The sequence below is a fragment of the Ambystoma mexicanum genome, chromosome 2p (assembly GCF_040938575.1).
Source record: "Ambystoma mexicanum isolate Mex_15411 chromosome 2p, UKY_AmexF1_1, whole genome shotgun sequence".
Taxonomy (NCBI): domain Eukaryota; kingdom Metazoa; phylum Chordata; class Amphibia; order Caudata; family Ambystomatidae; genus Ambystoma; species Ambystoma mexicanum.
Window position 1 is genome coordinate 1,380,847,765 of NC_090923.1, and position 20,201 is coordinate 1,380,867,965.

Below are 20,201 nucleotides of genomic sequence, written 5' to 3' on the forward strand. Positions count from 1 at the left end.
TACTCTTCTTGTTTATTTATTTATTGATAGTGCTAACTGCCTTTTTTTTCGAAATTCTTTTTTCTAAAAATTGACTCTTTTCATTATATGTATAGGTTTTCGACATTATTGTTTTCTACATTTTTTTTCTACATTTTTGTAAGTCGACATTTTTTTTTCTACATTATGACTATAAACCCTCTAATATATGACCGCTTCATCGGAAACTATAGCTGCAACTAACTCCATGGAACTGAATTGACTGGACCTTTCTCAGCAGCTTCTTGATAGGCCATATTAATATAAATGAAAACAGACTACCTGTGGCAATGCAAGCCAACAAAAATTATAAATTCAGGTGTGGTAGGATTAACAAATCAGACTGAACATATCATTCATATTGTGCACCACTCGATTTGCTTGTGGAACGAATAACATATCAGGTGCATCACAATGATTGTTTCCTTTTCAGGAAGGAACACAACAGAAAGCAGCCAATTTGACATCAGGTCCCCTTGAGTTATCTGCTCTTTCGCTTCCATGTCCATGTTTGACAGGGCCTTGCTCTCAGTGTGAATTAAATTCCAGCATCAAATTAAATATTTTAAAATGTTTTTGCTGCTCATTGAAGAAGCAAAGAAATGAGAACTGGTTCCTCGTTTTCAGAAAGAACAAAACACTGCCAAACCATGTGTGTTCAAAACTGTGTTTTGTGCAAATACAGGTTAACAAAGTTTGCTAATCTTTACCACTGGCTGCAGGGGTCAGATTTGATCAATAATTGAGCAATATGTTTTTCTGGACCATTTTCTGGTGATGTTGTTTTATGGAACTGTGACCAGAAAGAAGGACAATATTAAATGGGCCTCATTACCAGTTTGGTGGTATCTCATCTGTGAACCTGTTGAGATACCAAACGGATTTATCGTTACCGCCACTAGGTCTGGCGGAATTACTGCTGGAGTACAAGTGGCGGTATGGGGGGTGTTAGACCCATTTTATGGAGTCAACAGGACTCCATAAGGATGTCGTCAGGATTACCATTGGTGGTAATTTCTTTGACATTAGGGTGGCAATAAGCATTTTGCTGCAGGTTTTTCCTGCACCTTACCTCCAAACTCATAGTTCGGCTGTGCGGTAATGCAGCGGTAATGCAGTTGTAACTCCATTACCAATGCACTACCACTGTTTTGGGCCACACCGCCAAACTCATAATGAGGCGTGTTGTCCCTCAGTACTTTCAAGCACCCATTCTGAGTGCAAAGCTGATGCCAGAGGTTTCAAACTACCAATGTTGTGAATGCTCTGCTTCCCATGCAGCCTCGCCTAGCCTCGACATGAAAGATACTGTGCTTTTTAGGGGCCCATCCACAGTACTGTGCACAGATACAGATATGTCTGTGTTGCTGCACTCCGCCCTTCTAAGCGTGGGGGAGGAGGGATGCACTCACTGAGTGATAGAGGCATTTTTCTCCTAAGTGCACAGATGCTTCTTGATAAGCTGAATTCATTTGGATATGTGAATCTGCATATTGTGGAATTTAACTGTATTTAACAGCACCATTAAAACTTTTCACTTACACAAGACTCAAATTCCCTCCTGTAGGTTTGCTACCCCACAGCCTCACCAGCAGCGTGTATGTAACGTCACAAGCATGTGTAAGGCCTTGTGCATGCAGGGCCAGCTGAAGATATCTCAGTGCTGGCGGAGGCCCAATTTCAGCGTTACAGCTGCAACAAACAGCCAGAGGCACGTCTGGGGTGCTTACATTATTATGAAGTCAAAGGAACGCAGCAAGGGGGTTAATAGCTACAGGTTGTCACGGGGCAGGCAGGCAGCCGGGCGCACAAACACCAAATGTCAGCTGAAAAGCAGTTAATGTCAGCAAGGTGCTGACATTAACCTGGGAAACCAGGGCATAAAAAGCAAAAAGGTGATAAGAACATTGCTTGAAGTGGGCGGTGACGGCCTGGCGGTGCCAGCAAGGGCGCCTGTAACATGTGCAATGCAGACAATGTATCACATATAGGACTATGTTTCTGTGTCATGAGACTGCCAATATGGGGCAGCTGGCCCCCAACTCCCAGAGTCCTGGATCCCCCCAGTCCCCAGAGCCCTGAATCCCTTTGCAAACGAAAACATTGGAAGGTCCCGACGCCATACCTGCATGCACGTCATCAAAATGGCCATAGGATGCTAAACCATAACATGCAGACAAAAAAGCATCAACGGATCATATAGTGTGAAAAGAAACAGTTTAAAGTGTTTTTTTTACTTGAATTGTTTTGTAAAGCCTACATTCCTTTCCAATTGGACTGCCGTCAAATGGAAGTGGCCTCAGCACCTAGGCACTTCTGTTTTCCTCGTGAAGCACATGCTAGGAGCATTTCAGTCACACCGGGCATGTTAAATTCCGCGGCTCTGCTGACCTTAGTTTAGTCCCTTCCATGGTTTGGCCTCAAATGCTTATTGCAACCCATCAATAACAGGTCACTGCCTGAACATGATGCAGCTGCATGCTCTTATCTTATCTTATAGTGGCTCCAATACATAGTGCATTGTCTACTCTGCATTTCATCTGTGTGCATTTTGTTTTTGTGCTTTGGTAATCTTGTTGAACACAATTTGGTTAAACCTCATACACCTGAGCATGTAAATGATGAAGTTCGTTTTTTTTATGTGCACATTGCACTGACCCCTGTTGACTTTAATCCCAGTGTTGTAGTCTTCCATTCAGCATTCGGAAAGCAAAGCTATAATGTACTCTTAGTATAACCTGTTCCTGTAAAAATGTATGTATTGTCTCATCATTTTTTGTGTGATTTGTGTACTTTGCCAGTCTTGCCTATAAAGCAGAGTATTATTGTAACTCATATTTCTAACAACTAGAGATGAGAAGATATATGGTCAAGTGCATACACTGAAGAGTGGGATCAACTCCAGGTTTCAACACTAAGAAAATGTGTTCTTGGACAAATAATTTGATCACAATTAAGTTCAAAATGTTCAGCATTACAAAAAAGCCTCGCTCATCTTTGAATAGACTGTTGTGCTGTTGCATATTTATAACAATAATAATTGTGACCATTCACATATTGCACATAACAACGTTATTTCTTTCTTGGCTTACATTGGCAATGCCCTTTGAATAACATGCCTCTATTCTGACTACAGACTTAATTAAGGGTATATCACACTCTTGAGTAGCACCCTTGTTTTAGTTGTATGTACATTTGAAATAAATACATATTCAGTAATCTTTGATATCCACTGTTGTTGGTGGGTAGCCCCTTGTTTTGTTCATTCTCTGTTCTGGGCAACAACAAATATTCATGACTGATGTGAGACAGTGGGCATCTATTTGATGGTGGCACAAGAGGTTACTATATTTGGATGTTGCCAGGCTGACTCACCATGTGTTTTTTACATCTATTTTTATTTAACACTGATAACCAGATTAGCCACCAGACAACTATGGAAAGCATTGGACATCATTTTAAAACTAAAGATTGAATGGTGAGGTGATATCTGCTACTTAAACGAACATTGTCGTACCAGGGAAGTTCGCTTCCAAATCCTGGCTTTCGCGCTTCACCTAGTTATGTTACCCTGGTCAAATCACTTGGCCTTACTATGCTGCTACACTTGTGAGCACCTGTGATTTGCAAAGTGTGCCATTGCACTATTCAAAAGGACTCGCTCATGCATGGTTAATGAGACCAGAGGGTTGCTCCATATGTGGTCACATACAGTGTGCAGAACACAGGCAGAACTGTCTATTACCCCACTAGTTGCAAATTCATTTGCGAGCTATAGTTCTTTCGCATAAGTGTCAAATAAATGATGGGCACTGTGGTGTGTGGTGGAGCTTCCCCAGTGCCTTCATGGGTCTGCAGGAGCTGGCAGAACTGAAAGGGATGTCGCATGCTGTCTTCGGATTAAGCAAGGAAAGCAATGCTGCACTATATGGATCTGTGTTTGAGATGATCTCACTCAGGCAAGATATTTTTGTGACACATTGTAGGAGTACAAAATATTGTGTAGGCATTGGTGCAAGCGGGCAAATAACGTTAAATAGTCCTAGAGAATTGTTGCATTTATAATCATATGAAACGGATCTTAGCATAAACCCACGTACTAGTTCTGCCACATCTTGTTTCTCCTGTCACTGGGGTGTGGACACTGCTATGCATTTTTTCCGAAGTGAAATAAAATCATACCTTTCAATAACTAATACCGTTTTTGGGGAAACAAATGTTAATGACAGATTGGGAAACGCATTCATCTAGTGGAGCTAAACAAATATTTAAATGGGAATGAGGTTAGCTAGTTCTTATCTTGATTCATTACCCAATCATGACTTTGAGTTTGATGAGACCTTTTTTTTTAGGCATCAAGAGAATATTCTGTTGCTAACCTTAATGTGATATTACATTTGTAAAAAATACCGAATATTATTAGGTTAAGTCAAATTCAAATTCTCAATGTTCTTGTTGCTTTTCTCTCCCTGCTTTTCCACAATTTAAATCTCTTTTGACAACTGTCAATGATTTGTGGCCCAATGCTACCAAAGAGGGCTTTACAAACTCAATAAACATAGGTACAAAGGATCGTGGGAAATTCCAGGCTCATGTGCTCGGGTGCTTTTCTTTCGTTTTTAATGCGCACTTACCGCTTTACTTCGATATTTGCAGTCCTGCACATTGTAGACCAGCGGTTTCCTGCAATCGGTTTCTTTGATTGTGAAGTTGATGCTGAAGTGAACTCCCCAGATGAAGGTCTGAAAAGGGGAAGAGAGCCATGAAGACTGCAGGGCAAGCAAGGGTGAAGGCAGCCATTTTAGATCCCCCTGCCTGATCTCTTGCTCAGAAATAGGACCACACACACTTTGAAGGTTTGGATGCCATCATAGGACTCATTGAAAATACTACGTAGAGATGGATCAATGCAGAGGCGTTGCTAGGTTGGGGGGCTAAGGGGGCTATAGCCCCTGGTCTTTTGGTTGTAGCCCCAGATAGAATCTCAGGAGCTACAACCAAAGGCTAGCTAACCCCGAGTCCCAACAGTCCTGACATTAGCATAGCCCCGGGTCTTTTCCAGACCTAGCAACACCCCTGGATCAATGCATTAGCTTACAAAGTCCCACAGGGTTCTTCATCAGATAGTGCAGAGTGAAATGCTTGGCAAAAGAAAAACCCACAGTAAAAAGTAGCATTTTAAACTTCCTTGACTGAAGGAACAGTACGCATGGAATGTAGCGCTGGAATTTCTGTTTTATCTAAAAGACCATAAAAACTCCTTGAAGCAGGGAACACAAATATCGGTTTGAAAACAGTCCACATTTCTAATTGAGAGTTGCATTTTAATAAAACAAATCATGTTCACATGTACCTTGTTGTATATAATATGTTTTTCAAGTTACGCACAGAAAGTCTTAATGTGGGTCATGGTAATTCTGTAAAGCCCGCTGATGTTCTTTTAAAAGACATATTGAAGTGAAAGGTTTAAAAACATATTATTGGAAAGGAAGACTAGTATTGCATTTTCCTCACACAGAGTCAAAAGGTGTGTTGTGCAGCCTCCATGTTGTGTTAGGACGATGCAGTGAGTTCAGTGCCACTGCTACGGATTCCTAGCTGGTGCACAATTTGGCGCTATAAAATGTGCTCTCAAGGTTTAACTGATGCAGTGTGCAGAGCTACATCAGTATGCATTTTGTGTGGTTTTAAAACTGGACTAACGAGGCAAACCTTTCTTTGCGCTTCACCAATAGGAAAAAGAGGTGAAAGGGTGCTAGGTGCATGCTTCCTACTATACCATGCATTTCCTTTATTTGAACATTTGTGGGGGGTGTAGCATTGAACATCAAGCTTGTTTCTTGCTGCTAGGGTAAGACAGTAGACGGGTAGAACGAAGAGGGGGTTACAGAGGGAATAGCCAAATCTTGATGGACTTCCAGAAGGTTGGGTGCTCCACACAATCCAGGACTGTCTAGGTGAGAGAGTTCCAAAGGTTAAAGTCCAAGAAAGGGAGTGGACAGTGTCACACCTTAACTTTACTGTGATGAGGTTTGTAGGAGATTCACGGAAGCGGGGCCGTTGTGCCTGCAAAGGGATTACATTTCCAGATGAAGAATCATGTGCTTTGATGGTGATAGGCTTGTTGTACCATAAAGGGGTTCTTATACTGGGTCCTCTTGCAACTGGTGCCATTGGAATAAGGCAAGTTTAGAGCCAAACTGCTGAGCCTTAAAACCTCATCTCAAAACATGCACATACTTATACACAGTTCAGGCATCCAGGTACACATGTACATATTCACAAAGGCTACATGAGATGGAGCTATGGAGCAAGCTATTAAAGCTGACACTCCTTTCAACCAACATGTTCAAAGATTCCAGGAAAAGATGGCGAACGTGTTTCAAACAGCATTCTCACATGGATTGGGGGGACTCAAATTAAACAAGCATTGGCAATACCAGTCTTTGGGCTTTTGTGTAGGCATGGGACACGCACTTGCCAGGCACAGCCAGAGTGGTACAAACTGGTTATTGATTGTAGCAGGTGGAAAACAGTGCAAATACCTGTGCATCTAAGAGCAGTGCCTGGCAAATGCCTAATATGTATACAGAAGCCAAAATTGCTGGCTTTGCCAATGCTTGTTTTTAACAGGACTTCAGGGAAGGACACGCAGCGTGCTTATAAATCGAGTGGCTCAAGGCAAGCCTGGTTAAGAAATTTGTATTACAGCAGTAGCGGGTTTACAACTCTCAGAACTATAACAATGGTTTAAGCAATACAACATGCATTCCTTTACTCCTAAGTATTCTATGTTACATTTGTCTAAATTCCCTTTTGGGCTATACCCGTCTCTGTCCCTTTATTTATTTATTCAGATTTATTTAAAGCGCATGTCAGCCCGGGGGCATCGTGGCGCTGTTACATGAATACATACATAGTCTGGTTACAATGGAAGGAAGATGGTTACAAAGCAATTTTCATTACAGGAAGCATTTCGTATCGAACACTTTTCGTATCAGATGTGTGCGAGCTGAGGTGGGTGAAGGGAAGGTGGAGTTAGTTGAATAGCGTGGTTTTGAGGGATTTGCGAAAGAGATACAGAGATGGTTCTGCTCTAAGCGCGTTGGGGAGGGCATTCCATAGCTTAGGTGCTATGTGAGGGAAGCCAATGCCGCCGGCTTTGGCTCTTTTTACAGTGGGTACTTGGAGTTGGTTGGCGTGGTGACTTCTTCTGGGGCGGATGGAGGAATTCTTGGTTATAGTCTCAGATAGGTAGGGGGGTGCTGTGTGGTTAATGCATTTGTGTGTGAGGGTGAGGATTTTAAAGTTGATCCTTTCCTTGACTGGGAGCCAATGGACGCGTCTTCTGGCCTGTGAGATATGGTCAGTTTTGGGCATGTGTAGTGCAGCATGGAGGGCATTGTTTTGCACTATTTGGAGCTTGTTTAGGTTTTTTGATGAGGTGCCTGCCAGGAGGGCGTTACAGTAGTCCAGTCTGGCTCCTATAGTAGCTCTGGCTATGGAGAGGCAGTTGGGCGTGGTGAGGTAGGGTTTTATGGCGTAGATGAGTTTGGTAGTCAGAGCAGAAGCTGAGGCAATGGCGCTGGTTTGTCTTGTCATTGAGAATGTCGCGTCAATGTAGACTCCTAAGGTCTTGACGGCAGAGGAGACAGGTATGCTAATACTGTCGATGATCAAGTGCGAGTAATTGGGGCTGAGTTTGGTTAGAGTTTCGTTAGGGGCTAGGATGATGATTTCGGTTTTGTCTCCGTTTAGGCAGAGGCCATTGATAGCCATCCATGTTTGGATAGTTGAGTAGATTTTGAGGAGGGCTTCTGAGTCAAGGTCGTAGTCTCCAGAGAGGGGGAGGAGGACCTGCGTGTCATCAGCGTAGTTGGTGTACGCTATGTTGAGGGAGTCCAGTAGGTCAAAGAGGGGTTTGGTGAATAGGTTGTAGAGGGTCGGTGCGGTGCAGGACCCTTGTGGGACTCCACAATTGATAGTGGTGGGGGGGGCGCTATCCTGGTCAGAGTACACTTTCATGGCCCTGCCTTCAAGGAAGGATGTGATCCATGTGGTAGCCTTGTGAGAGAAGTGTGCAGCATTGGAGAGGTGCGTTGTGAGAATGCTGTGGTCGACCAAATCGAATGCTGCAGAAAGGTCGAGTAGGAGGAGGAGGGCAGGTTTGCCTGTGTCCATTATTTTAGTAATCTGATTTTTTAAATCTAGAAGAGCAGTTTCAGTCCCATGGCCTTTGCGGAAACCTGACTATCTTTTGCCTAGGATGGTGTTTGTTTCCAGGTAGTGTTGGATTTGATTGTGTGCAGCTTTGTCCAAGATTTTAAGGAGAAAGGGGACGGTGGTGATGGGGCGGTAGTTGTTAGGGGAGGAAGGATCAAGGGAGGGTTTTTTTAGGAGCGGGCGGACCCAGGCTTCTTTTAGGCATTGTGGTACACTTCCAGATGTGAAAGAGGCATTGATAAAAGCCGTGATGATGTGGGTGAGGTATTCTGCGCTCTCTTTGATTACGGAGGGTGGGCAGATATCCCCTTTGCAAGTGGAGGGTTTGATTTTTTTAAGGAGGTCATTGACTTCCGTCTCCGAGACTTCTCTGAAGGCAAAAAGGGGTGTTTGTGATGGGGAGTTGTTGGTGTGAGGTATGGGCGGGCAGGTGGGGGTGTTGAGAGCTTTGCGTTGGGAGGCTATTTTGTCTTGGAATGATTTAACTGTGTTGAGGAGAGCAGCCTGGATGCCTGTACACCATGCTTCATCCTTGATGATTTTGTCTGGGCTAGAGGCTGGTGTGGTGAGTTCTTTGAATATGGAGAAAATTTCTCTTGATTTGGAACTGGCATTAGTGATTCTCTGGTTGTAGGATTCGGATTTAGCAAGGAATATGGCTTTTTTGTAGGTCAGAGAGATCTCTTTAAAGTCTTTAAGCGAGGATTGATTAGGCGCTGCTTGCCACCTGGTTAGGGCTTTGCGTTTCTTGGTGCGTAGGACGGATAGTTCTTCAGTGAACCAGGAGTTGCAGTGCATAGATTTTTTCCCTTTTTTTTCTTCTAGCGGGGCAATGAGATCGATGGCTTGAGTGAGTGTGCTGGAATAGATGTTGGCTAGAGATGTAGGGTCAGTGGGGAATGGATGCTTGAGTTGTGAGGTATCAAGGAGAGGGGCGAGGTTGGCAGCAGTGAGTTTTTTGGAGCTTCTTACTTTAGCGGGTGGGACATGGGTTAAGGTTTTATGAGTAGGCGTGGTAGGAATGGTAAATTGGATGAGGTGATGGTCCGTCCATGGAAGGGCTGAGATGGAGGTAATTGCCGATGAGCAGTTGTGATCAGCTAGCCAGTCAATGGATCTGCCTTTGCTGTGAGTGGGTGCAGTAACTTTGTGTTCGAACCCCATGTTAGATAATTCTTTGGCTAAATTTGCGGCTGCTTTGTCCTTCGGGTCAGCTAAGCCAAGATTAATGTCCCCTAGTAGGATGCTTTTGGTGGTGCTTTTGAGGTTGTTGCCTATGTTTTGGAGGAGTTGCTTTTGGTAGTCAAGAGGAGATCCTGGTGGTCTGTAGGTGATAAAGAAGTTTATGGTGCAATTAGGTGAAAGGGCTAGTTTGGCAGTGAGGAGATCGGCGTTATTGTCCCATTGTTGATTACACATTCTTATGGAGAGGGTGTCCTTGAAGATGAGGGCTACGCCGCCACCACTTTTTAAGTTTTTACGGTCCTGTCTAAGGATGGTATAGTTTTCAGGGAGAGCGAGGTGAATGGAAGGACTGGAGGCTTCATGGAACCAAGTTTCGGAAATGGCAAGTATGTCGAGATTATGGGTAGAGATAAGGTCATTGATTTCAATGGCATGGGCATGGACAGAGCGCGCGTTGATGAGGGCGCATCTTAAGTTTGGATGTAGAGTGTGTGTGTTGGTGGTGCTGGGGGTGGGCGGTGTGAATTTGGGTGTGTGAGGCTTGGGCGTGGCACATGCAGCGTGATGAGAGCTAAGGTAGTGAGCGTGGTCAGGGAAGGAAGTCTGGGCGGCTGATGTATGGGTGCGAGAGCTGAGTCTGTAGTTCCTAAGGAATGTGGAGTGTGGAGTACTGCGGAGAGTAAGGAGGTGTTTAGTGCGAGTTCTCAGTCTGCAGAGCCTGAGGTGGAGTGGGTGGTGTCCGACCGGGTCGGTAAGGGAGTTGAGTGTGGGATGGAGTGCAAATGACGGTGTGTTGTGTATGAGGTCTGCTGGAGGGTTTTTAGTATCATAATAACAAGTTATCACTGATGGTCATTCTGTAGTCTCCTTCATTTAATAGCTGGTTAAATACACATAGCCAGCACGCGTTTCGACCTCATACAGGTCTTCCTCAGGGCTCGAATTGAATAGCTTGTAGCTCCTTAGTGTTTTAAATGTATTTGTTTGGTAAGGTTCACCTCTTCAGTTTGAATGGTCATCATATCTTAGCATTATCATGCCACATTCATTGGTATGCCAGGTATCCTGTCATGTAAGTCGTAATACAGGAATTCCTGTGATTCGAACGTCTTGCTTAATTCAGCGTCTTATATATGTAAGCCTTATCACTTCAAGTTAACTCTGTGGGGGGATATGATCCCCAAGGTCGCCTTGACCTTTTAGCGTTCCTGCGTCATTAAATAATCCTCAATTGTGCTACTTTTGCTCCTACCGGGCAGCCTCCATTTTCGGATCCCGCGCAGCATTGACCGGGATACTTGGGGACATATTCCCAATACTTGGGAGTAAAGGAGCACATGTTGTATTGCTTAATACCTTGTTCTCGTTTTTTTCTATTGACCTTGCGCTCAGGTCAATTGCATACAACTATGCATGCACCCTCCGACGAGAACAGTTCAAACCATTACAAAACAATTAAGGTAGTGAGCTCAACCAGATAGCAGCCCCATCTTCTTTTCTTTCATTAACTCTCAGAAGACTGCTTTGAAAAAACACTGACAGGCACTTTGAGTAGAAAGTTTGATCGTAAGGCGAGCTAAAGTGAGCTCAAATGGTTCCGATGAGGAGGTGTTTTGGGTACGGAGGGGCAGGAACTGGGTGGGATGACGAATAGGAATTAACACGGTCAATGGGTGGGTAAATAACCAAACAACACTTACAGGATGTGTGTCCCTCCTCATATGCCATTCATCCCTATCTGTACTCTAATGCAATAGTTTCGGCTTATAGGTGACCTAATAGCCCAAACTAAAAAGGCCAGCAATCCTCACCATGCAAAACCAGTACAAAACAAGGCCTGCTCAAATAGGCTACCACTAAAGTGAAGTACACTGGAAAAAGAAACAGGACTGCATAATGTGCCAACAGAAATATATTAAAAGAGCCACCATGTTTATGCAAATAGAACTGTGTATGTACCCCAAGAGGTAATATACGTTACATCAGGAGAATCACTGAATACAGAACCGTAACGGTTTATTGAGATGCCCCCCTCAACACAGGGATTCCTTTCCCTCCCTACTCAAGTGGTTGTTCAACAAACTGTTTAACAGATTCTTTTTTTAGCCCTCTCTCAGGCACTTATCATGCCCCTTAGATCGCTCGCCCCTGAGCTAACAATGATCCAAGAACCAGGCTGGTGTACTGGAAATATATTGGTAATTATTTAAATTAAAAAAGTGAGTTAAAAAGAACACAGACACAATTCTTTCTGTAAATTTCACTTCACAAAATAATTAAATTGATCAGTAAAGTAGACTCTTATGTAATGTTGTGCGATTTTAATTTTCCTGCTGGCTTAATTGGCTAGCAGTAGGATTTCAAGATTGGTAAAAAAAAATATATATGGCAATTATAATTTCTCCCACACTTTTGGCTTAAAATAAACAAAGAGTGATTTCTCGCTTTGTTTTTCAGGACCTCCCCCGCCCCCTTTTTTTGGTCTAGGTTGGGAAGTCATACAGAAAAATTGGAATTCTTTGGGGAATTTCGGATTTCAGACCCCTCCTTACTGAAAGGCCTGTGTTGGGGAAGGTGGATAAAAATGGTTGGACTGATTTAAGAACAAAGACACCCCTCTTCCTTCAAGAAGTCAGCTCAGCTGGACAACAAGGATTCCCTAATTAAATTATAGGCTATAGTTTTCAGTCCACACTGGATAATGAGCTTTGTTAATTTCAAATTTTTACAAAACTCACCCTGTAGTGTTCTGACAAATGGGGAATTAATTAAATTAATATTTCTGGTTAAATAAGCTAAGGATCTACACAATGTTGCCACCCTGCCCCCCACTCAAGATAAAGGGAAAGGATTCGAAGCAAGTAGGCTCCCCCCACCTTTTGGTTTTCCAGGGCTTAGTTCTACTTACATAGCAAGCCTCTGTTTAAGGTTCAGGAAAGCCAGCGGCATCTCAAGGCACTCTAAAAAGATAGGGCAGGGGTCTGGTCACTCCACTCTCAAAGATGGCCTCCCGCTCTCCACCACAGCACCCAGTCAGCTTTAAGACCTTCTTAGAAATGGACAGCTCCACTCAGATGCACTGTCAGCAATCTCCTCTGGTGTCTCCTTACACTTGTCAGATGGTAAGTTTCAGCAGCCTTCTCTCTGTCCTCCTGTCTTACTCCTTTTTCTGTCTCCCTGGTTTTTGTGTGTCTGTCCTAGTTCAGTCCCCCTTATATAGCACAAATGACATCACCAATTGTACAATCTTGGGGAAGTACCCTGCAATCATCCCTGCCACTAGGATTGGACAGTAACCCTCTCTGTCTCTCCACCCCCAGTCATCCATAATTTTGTTTTCCACCTTTTCACCAACTCTCACATTTGGAACAGATTTGTTCAGATCAGCCAGAAACCTAGTCTAACTGCCTAATACAGTTCTCAGAGTCACAGGTAGATGCATTTTATATCCCCAAAATCACCTGGAAATAACATAGAAAATTGTATGAAACTGAAATCAATACACAGTACGGTTGCTGCGCAAAATGCCTAAATTATAATAGTCTTTTAAATTAATTGGGAGTATGTCAGAACTCTGAAGGATTCCTGGTTGGAGTTCTGCTCCGGCAGTTGAACCTGTCGTGTAGCTGACGAGGTCTTTCTGCCAATGTACCCCTCAGGGATGCCAACACAATCGCCTGAGGAGTTAATTGACCCAAAGATGGATGGACGCCACAGGATACCGCTGACCTGCAAAGGAAGTTCAAGATTAATACCAACGTATGCACATGAACAACTGACAGGACAAAATCAAGGAAAAAGTACCTTTAGGGAGCGGGTAATGTTCCAGTATTAAGATCTATGTTCCTGAGAAAGAAAAGTAACAGGCGTATCCTATGAAATGGATAAGAGGATAATAATTGGGTTGAAATAGCCAAGGAAATGACAGCATGACAAAACAAGGCCAGCAAGACAACACCTTACCATATGTCCCAGAGTGGGTACTGCAGGGTGAAGTGGGGTTGAATGGAGAGGGAAGGGCCTATCCTCTGTTACACCGTCCTTGTACCAATGAGGTGAAGAATACTCCTCCTAACACCCGCCGGCACGAGGACGCCTAGCAGAGTTCCCAGAAGCCGTCCAAGTTCCAGCGAAGAAATGGTCCTAACACTCGCCAGCACGAGGACGCCTAGCAGAGTTCCCAGAAGCCATCCAAGTTCCAGTAAAGAAATGATCCTCCAAACGCCCGCCGGCACGAGGACACCTAGCAGAGTTCCCAGAAGCCGTCCAAGTTCCAGCAGAGAAATGATCCTCCTAACACCCGCCGGCACGAGGACGCCTAGCAGAGTTCCCAGAAGCCGTCCAAGTTCCAGCGAAGAAATGATCCTTCTAACACCCGCCGGCACGAGGACCCCTAGCAGAGTTCCCAGAAGCCGTCCAAGTTCCAGCGAAGAAATGATCCTCCTAACACCCGTCAGCACGAGGACGCCTAGCAGAGTTCCCAGAAGCAGTCCAGGTGGAAAGAGTCACAAGGTAAGTTTGTGCGGGGGACGGTTATAGATGAGTGCAAACCACACGCTGAGCCAGTAGAATGGTCAAGAGTTCCTGGTCGATATCCTTGCAGGTAGAGAGAGGTACAGAATCAGCAGACGTAGCGGGTCAAAAAGCGTTCCGAGGTCGTAAACTGGATATTGCGAACAGACAGACAAGGAGCAGGACAAGACAAATCCATGGAGCGTAGCCGAGTAGGTAATCAAGAAAGTAGTTCCAAACAAGGTAGCAATGGCCGTAGAAAACAAATTCAGAAGCAGGGATTGAAGGAGGGGCGGGGCATAAGTAGGAAACATAGTGACGTGACCGGGTGAACCAAGGCTTAACGTGAAAAGACACGTGACTGAAGGAACGCAGAAGGACCGCGTCTCCATGGTAACTTCCAACGCTGTTTACTTGCTGCACGGCGGATTCTCATGGAATGAGATGTACGTGGCGCAATAAACTGAGAGTGCAAATGAGAGGGGAAGCCATGGATAGGGAACCTAACCCGTAAACAAGCCTTAATCCTGCCTGAATGTCGGGACCGAGGTGGTTTCTTGACAGCATCCTCCCCCAATGATGCCACCCCCCTACTTGAAGCAAGAAATCGGGACATGAGAAGCGGGGTATGGATATTAGAAGCGGGTTCCCAGGTCCAATCTGCCGGACCATACCCTTTCCAGTCCACCAGAAACAGCCTAGTGCACCTGGATACCTTGGAGTCCAGAATGGCATTGACTTTGTATTCCTCAGCACCCTGAACCATAACAGGGGAAGGGCGAACAGGCAATCTAGTGGAGTCCAACAAGGCTTGAGTAATGACACATGAATTACAGGATGTATTTTCCAAGGTTTAGGCAACTCCAACCTGACCACCACGGGATTACTCAATGCGTGTACTAGAAACTGCCCCAAAAAGCAAGGCAATAGGCATTTAAGACCCGGAATACAGAGGTTTTTATCGGACAACCACACCTTTGAACCAATGGAATATTTGGGAGCCTCCTGGCGGTGTCGGTCAGCATAAGCTTTAGATCTTTCCTGGGCCTCTGTCAGATTAACACCAACTGCTTTATGTACAGCAGAGAGGTCCCGAAGTCAGGCATGAACAGCAGGGGCGGTGCCGTGTGGGACTAGGTCCATGGGAATGGTCCGTGGATTTTGGCCGTACAAAGCATGAAAGGGTGTGGTACCAGTGGATGCATGGAGGGAGTTGTTGTAGGCGAATTCAGCATCCACAAGAACCGAGAACCAAGTTTCTTGCTATTGAAGGATCAGACAACGCAGATATTGCTTTAATGTAGAATTAAGACATTCAGTCTGACCATCAGTTTGGGGATGATATGCACTAGAATAGCAGTCTTCAATACCGATAGAAGTGGTAAGGTGTTTCCAGAAACGGGAGGTGAACTGCGTCCCCCGGTCTGATACTATCACATCCAGAAGACCACATAGGCGGAAGACGTTGTGTAGAAACAGGTCCGCCAAGGCAGCAGTGGTAGGTATTCCCTTACAAGGAATAAACAAACCTAATTTGGTAAAGTAATCAATGACCACCCATATGGTGTCATAACCCATGCCCGGAGGGAGTTCCACAATGAAATCCATTGAAATCATGCACCACGGACGTTCAGGAATAGGAAGAGGCTGCAAGAGACCCATCGGTTTGGTTGTAGTACCCTTACACTGGGCACAAATAGAACATGAGGATATGTAGGCGGATACATCTTTCTGCATAGAGGGCCACCAGCACCAACGTTGCAGTAATTCTAGGGTTTTACGTTGGCCAGGATGTGCAGCCACCAAAGAATCATGACACCATTGTAAGGCCACATGTCTCGTAACCGCTTCGGGAATGTAGACACACCATGGACATAAGGTAGTTTCTTGATTACATCCATGTTGTATTCTTGGATTTTCTTAGAGTCCTTAGCCACCCACTCCTGTATTAAGGTTTTCAATGTAGGTTGTAAGGTGCAAGAACAGACCACTTGGTTATCAAGTAGCAAGCTGCCATTCCATGACCGGGAGGGAGAACCGTGTACCCGTGAAAGGGCATCAGCCTTAGAGTTCAACTGGCCGGGACGGTAAGTTAACACAAAATTGTACATGGAGAAGAATTTGTGCCATCTGTCATGACGAGCTGTGGTGCATTTCAATGACTGTAATGCAAGTAGATTCCGATGATCATTGTACACCTGTATGGGAGAAACGGTACCAAGGAGATGATGTCTCCAGACCATGAACGCGTCCCTAACCGCTAGGAGTTCACATTCAGTGAGGGTATAATTCTGCTCATACTGTGTTAGTTTCCTGAGTGATAAGCTACTGGATGTAACAAACCAGTATCATTGCAAACTTGAGAGAGGACCGCCCCAACCGCGCCTTCCGAGGCATCAGCCTCCACATGAAATCGAAGTCCGGTATCAGGGTGTTGTAAGACTGGTGCAGTCGTGAAGGCCACCTTCAAGGCCTCAAAAGCTAGATGGGCCTGCTTACTCCATATAAACTGACGCTTATTACCGGTTAACACTGTCAATGGAGCAACGGTTTCTGAAAAAGACCGGATAAACCGCCTGTAAAAGTTCGCGAAACCAAGGAATGACTGCAAGGCTTTAACAGAGGTAAGTGTAGGCCACTCCAACACAGCCTTCACTTTGATATTACTCATCTTGATCCCCATGTTAGTGATGTCATATCCTAGAAACTCCACTTCTTTAACATGGAAGAAACATTTATCAAGCTTAGCATACAGACAGTTTTCTCTTAACTGTTGTAAAACAGTAGATACATGCTGCACATGTTCCTGGTATGATGGAGAATATATCAGTATATCATCCAGATACACAACTACATATCTATCAAGCATGTCACTCAGTACGTCATTTATGAATCTCAGGAAGGTGGCCAGGGCATTACAAAGTCCAAATGGCATAACCAAGTACTCAAACAGGCCATATTTGGTTTTAAAGGCCATTTTCCACTCATCCCCTTCCTTCATCCTGACGAGATTGTAAGCACCCTTGAGAACAATTTCGTAAAGTATTCTGAGGTACCCAATCGATCTAACAAAACCGATATGCGAGGTATCGGACATTGATTACTTATGGTCACAGCACTGAGCTCCCGATAATCACTCCATGGATGCAGATCCCCCTCCTTCTTGGGCACAAAGAAGAGGGGGGAAGCAGCCGGAGAATGAGACGGACGTATAAAACCGTTTTCCAGGGCTTTGTCCAGATATTCTTTCAGAACCACATTCTCTTTTTGTGTCAGGGAATAAACCCTCCCTGAGGGAATCCTGGCCCCTTCGACAAGATCAATGGTACAATCATAAGGGCGATGCGGTGGTAGTCTCTCTGCCTCTACCTTATCAAAGACATCCCGAAACCTTTTGTATTCCTTGGGTAGAGGAACAGAAGCAACGCCCCTAATCACAGTAGCTGCATCCAACAACAGAAAACATAGACTGGTCATTTTGGATTTGGAAGCAAAGCAGTGATTTCCACAATGACTAGACGTGAACCTGACTACACCGGATTGCCAGTGCACCAAGGGATTATGCAACACCAACCATGGCAGGCCTAGAATGAGTTTGAATTGAGGTGCCGCAATAACATCAAAATGTATCTCCTCCACATGCCCCGAGGTGAGGGCCATGACAAGGGTGATAGTACATTCCGTGACCAGTTCTGATAACAATGTGGTACCATCCATGGCGCTGACAAGCTCGGGATGAGCCTTGCCGGTCACCGGGATGTTCCAGTCTTGTACATATTGTGTATCAATGTAGTTTCCGGGAGCATCAGAGTCCAAAACAGCCTGAACCGACCATGAATTCCCAGCCGGAACAGTCAACTTAGCATGTAAAACAAAAGGTACTGATAAGCAGGAACACTGAGGATTCTTGCTCGGCAAAGGGGTTCCCTCTATTGCCGGGTTTTGGCATTTCCCTGCTTCTTAGGTTTTTTCGGGCATTCTCTCAGGAAATGCTCAGCGGAACCGCAATAGAAACACAAATTGTTCTTCTTGCCTTGTTCTCTTTCCTCGGAGGACAAAGGACCCCGAATTGCCCCGATCTGCATGGGTTCCCCCTATACCGCGGATGGTACATGAACAGGAGGCCGAGCAAGAAATACGCCTCTTTTCTCCCCTTTCCTTTGCGACCTCTGGGTGTCTAATTGCAAAACAAGGTCCAATAGTTCGGGGAAAGTGGAGGGCACCACCGGAATCGTGGCTAGGACATCTTTCAATGTGTCCGACAAACCCTTATAAAACAAAGCAGCCTTCTTTTCATCAGGCCACCATGTATCTGTGACCAATTGATTGAAACGAGCAAGATAAGCCAGCAAAGGGGTGTCCCTTTGCTGCAAAGACAAGAGCTCCAGATCATTAGCTTGGGTTTTGTATCTGGTATCAAATACCCGTAACATGGCCGTGATTAATGCATCACAATCATGAAGCAATGGACTTTCCTGTTCCAGCAAAGAATTGGCCCAAACTGCTGCTGTACCACCTAAATAGGACAGAATAAATGCCGATTTGGTGGTAGAATCTGCAAATAAGGACGGTCGGCACAAAAAGTGTAATTTACACTGATTGATGAAGGTGCGGTAATGTTTAGGCTCACCATGAAAACGTTCCGGTGGAGCAAGAGGGAACTGAGCAGCCATGAACACAGGGGCCCCCTCCTGTCTATTGGGAGGACCGCTTGGGGCAGAGACTGAGAGTGCTGCAGTCCCCGAGGTGCTTGCCCCAGTGGGTTGCATACTGGCACGAAATTCGAGAAGATTTCGTTGAGTGGCTTAATGAGCGGCTGTCATATCAGCCCTTAGGTCTGCCACTATCTGGGCCAGTGTGGTCAACGGGTCTATGGAAACGTCCATTCAGAAAAGCGGCTTCTGAATATGTCAGAACTCTGAAGGATTCCTGGTTGGAGTTCTGCTTCGGCAGTTGAATCTGTCGTGTAGCCGACGAGTTCTTTCTGCCAATGTACCCCTCAGGGATGTAAACACAATCGCCTGAGTAGTTAATTGACCCAAAGATGGATGGACGCCACAGGATACCGCTGACCTGCAAAGGAAGTTCAAGATTAATACCAACGTATGCACATGAACAACTGACAGGGCAAAATCAAGGAAAAAGTACCTTTAGGGAGCGGGTAATGTTCCAATATAAGATCTATGTTCCTGAGATAAGTAACAGGCGTATCCTAGGAAATGGATAACAGGATAATAATTGGGTTGAAATAACCAAGGAAATAACAGTATGACAAAACAAGACCAGCAAGACAACACCTTACCAGATGTCCAAGAGTGGGTACTGCACGGTGAAGTGGGGTTGAATGGAGAGGGAAGGGCCTATTGTCATGATGCCTACCCCTGGAGCACCAGGCCAGGCCCAGCACCCCCGGGAGCAGGCATCACGCCCCCGGGTAAAAGCCCAGCGGCCCTTTATAGGGGCTCTTTGGACTCTGTCCTGGCGCCGTTGGCGCCAGGCTCATGTTGGACATCAGCCCTGGCGCCATAGGCGCCAGGCTCATAAGGGGAAGTGTTTGGTGCACTTACCTGAAGCAGACCATGCTGCACACTCACCTGATGCAGACCATGCTGCATGAAGAACCAAGCCAAATGAGGCTTAGGAGGGACTATTTTTCTGAAGGAACTATTTTGTTACTTGGGTGGGGCTGTGGAAGAATACTCACCTGGAACTTCTTCCAAAGCTATTTAAGCAACGCCCGGACAGCCACACGTGCTTCGCGTTGTTCTGCATCCCAGCAGCTGAACGCTCACCGTGTCTGCTCCTGCACCTGGACTCCAGCCACGCCCGCCTCGAACCTGGAACACCTGTAAGGGAATAAGAGAAGAGAAAGGTGAAAACCAAGAACTTATTCAACCTTCTTACCTGCATCCGGAATCTTCACGCCAGCATTCCTGAAGGAAGACTTCCATTTGAAAGCACCGCGTTGCTCGCTGCAGCGCCGCGCTTCACTCACTTGTTCCCGAGACGCCGCCCGGCTCCATCGCGGCTCTCAGCACCGGTCGCCACATCTCTGCACCTAGGGGAGAGAAGAAGAGACAAAAGGTGAGCAAGGGAACACAAGAGGAAAGCCGAATTTTCAGCCATATTACTTACCGGCTTTTCTTGTTGAACCATTCCACATCTCGGGTCGGCGCCGCATCTTTGGCAGGTACTGCACCCCGGCCCCTATGGGGAAAGGACAAAAGACATTACTGGGGAATTATAAAGACATTTAGAGGGGT

At 45.3% G+C, this 20,201-nt stretch overlaps 1 protein-coding gene across 1 annotated transcript in view; it reads right to left on the minus strand.

The window, feature by feature from the left end:
• Window positions 1-20,201, minus strand: part of LOC138566057 (protegrin-2-like) — a 148,210-nt gene that overhangs the window by 81,439 nt on the left and 46,570 nt on the right. The window contains exon 2 of the mRNA XM_069643090.1: window positions 4,653-4,760. Coding sequence (XP_069499191.1) covers window positions 4,653-4,760 — 108 coding nt within the window. The remainder of the gene's footprint in view (window positions 1-4,652; window positions 4,761-20,201) is intronic.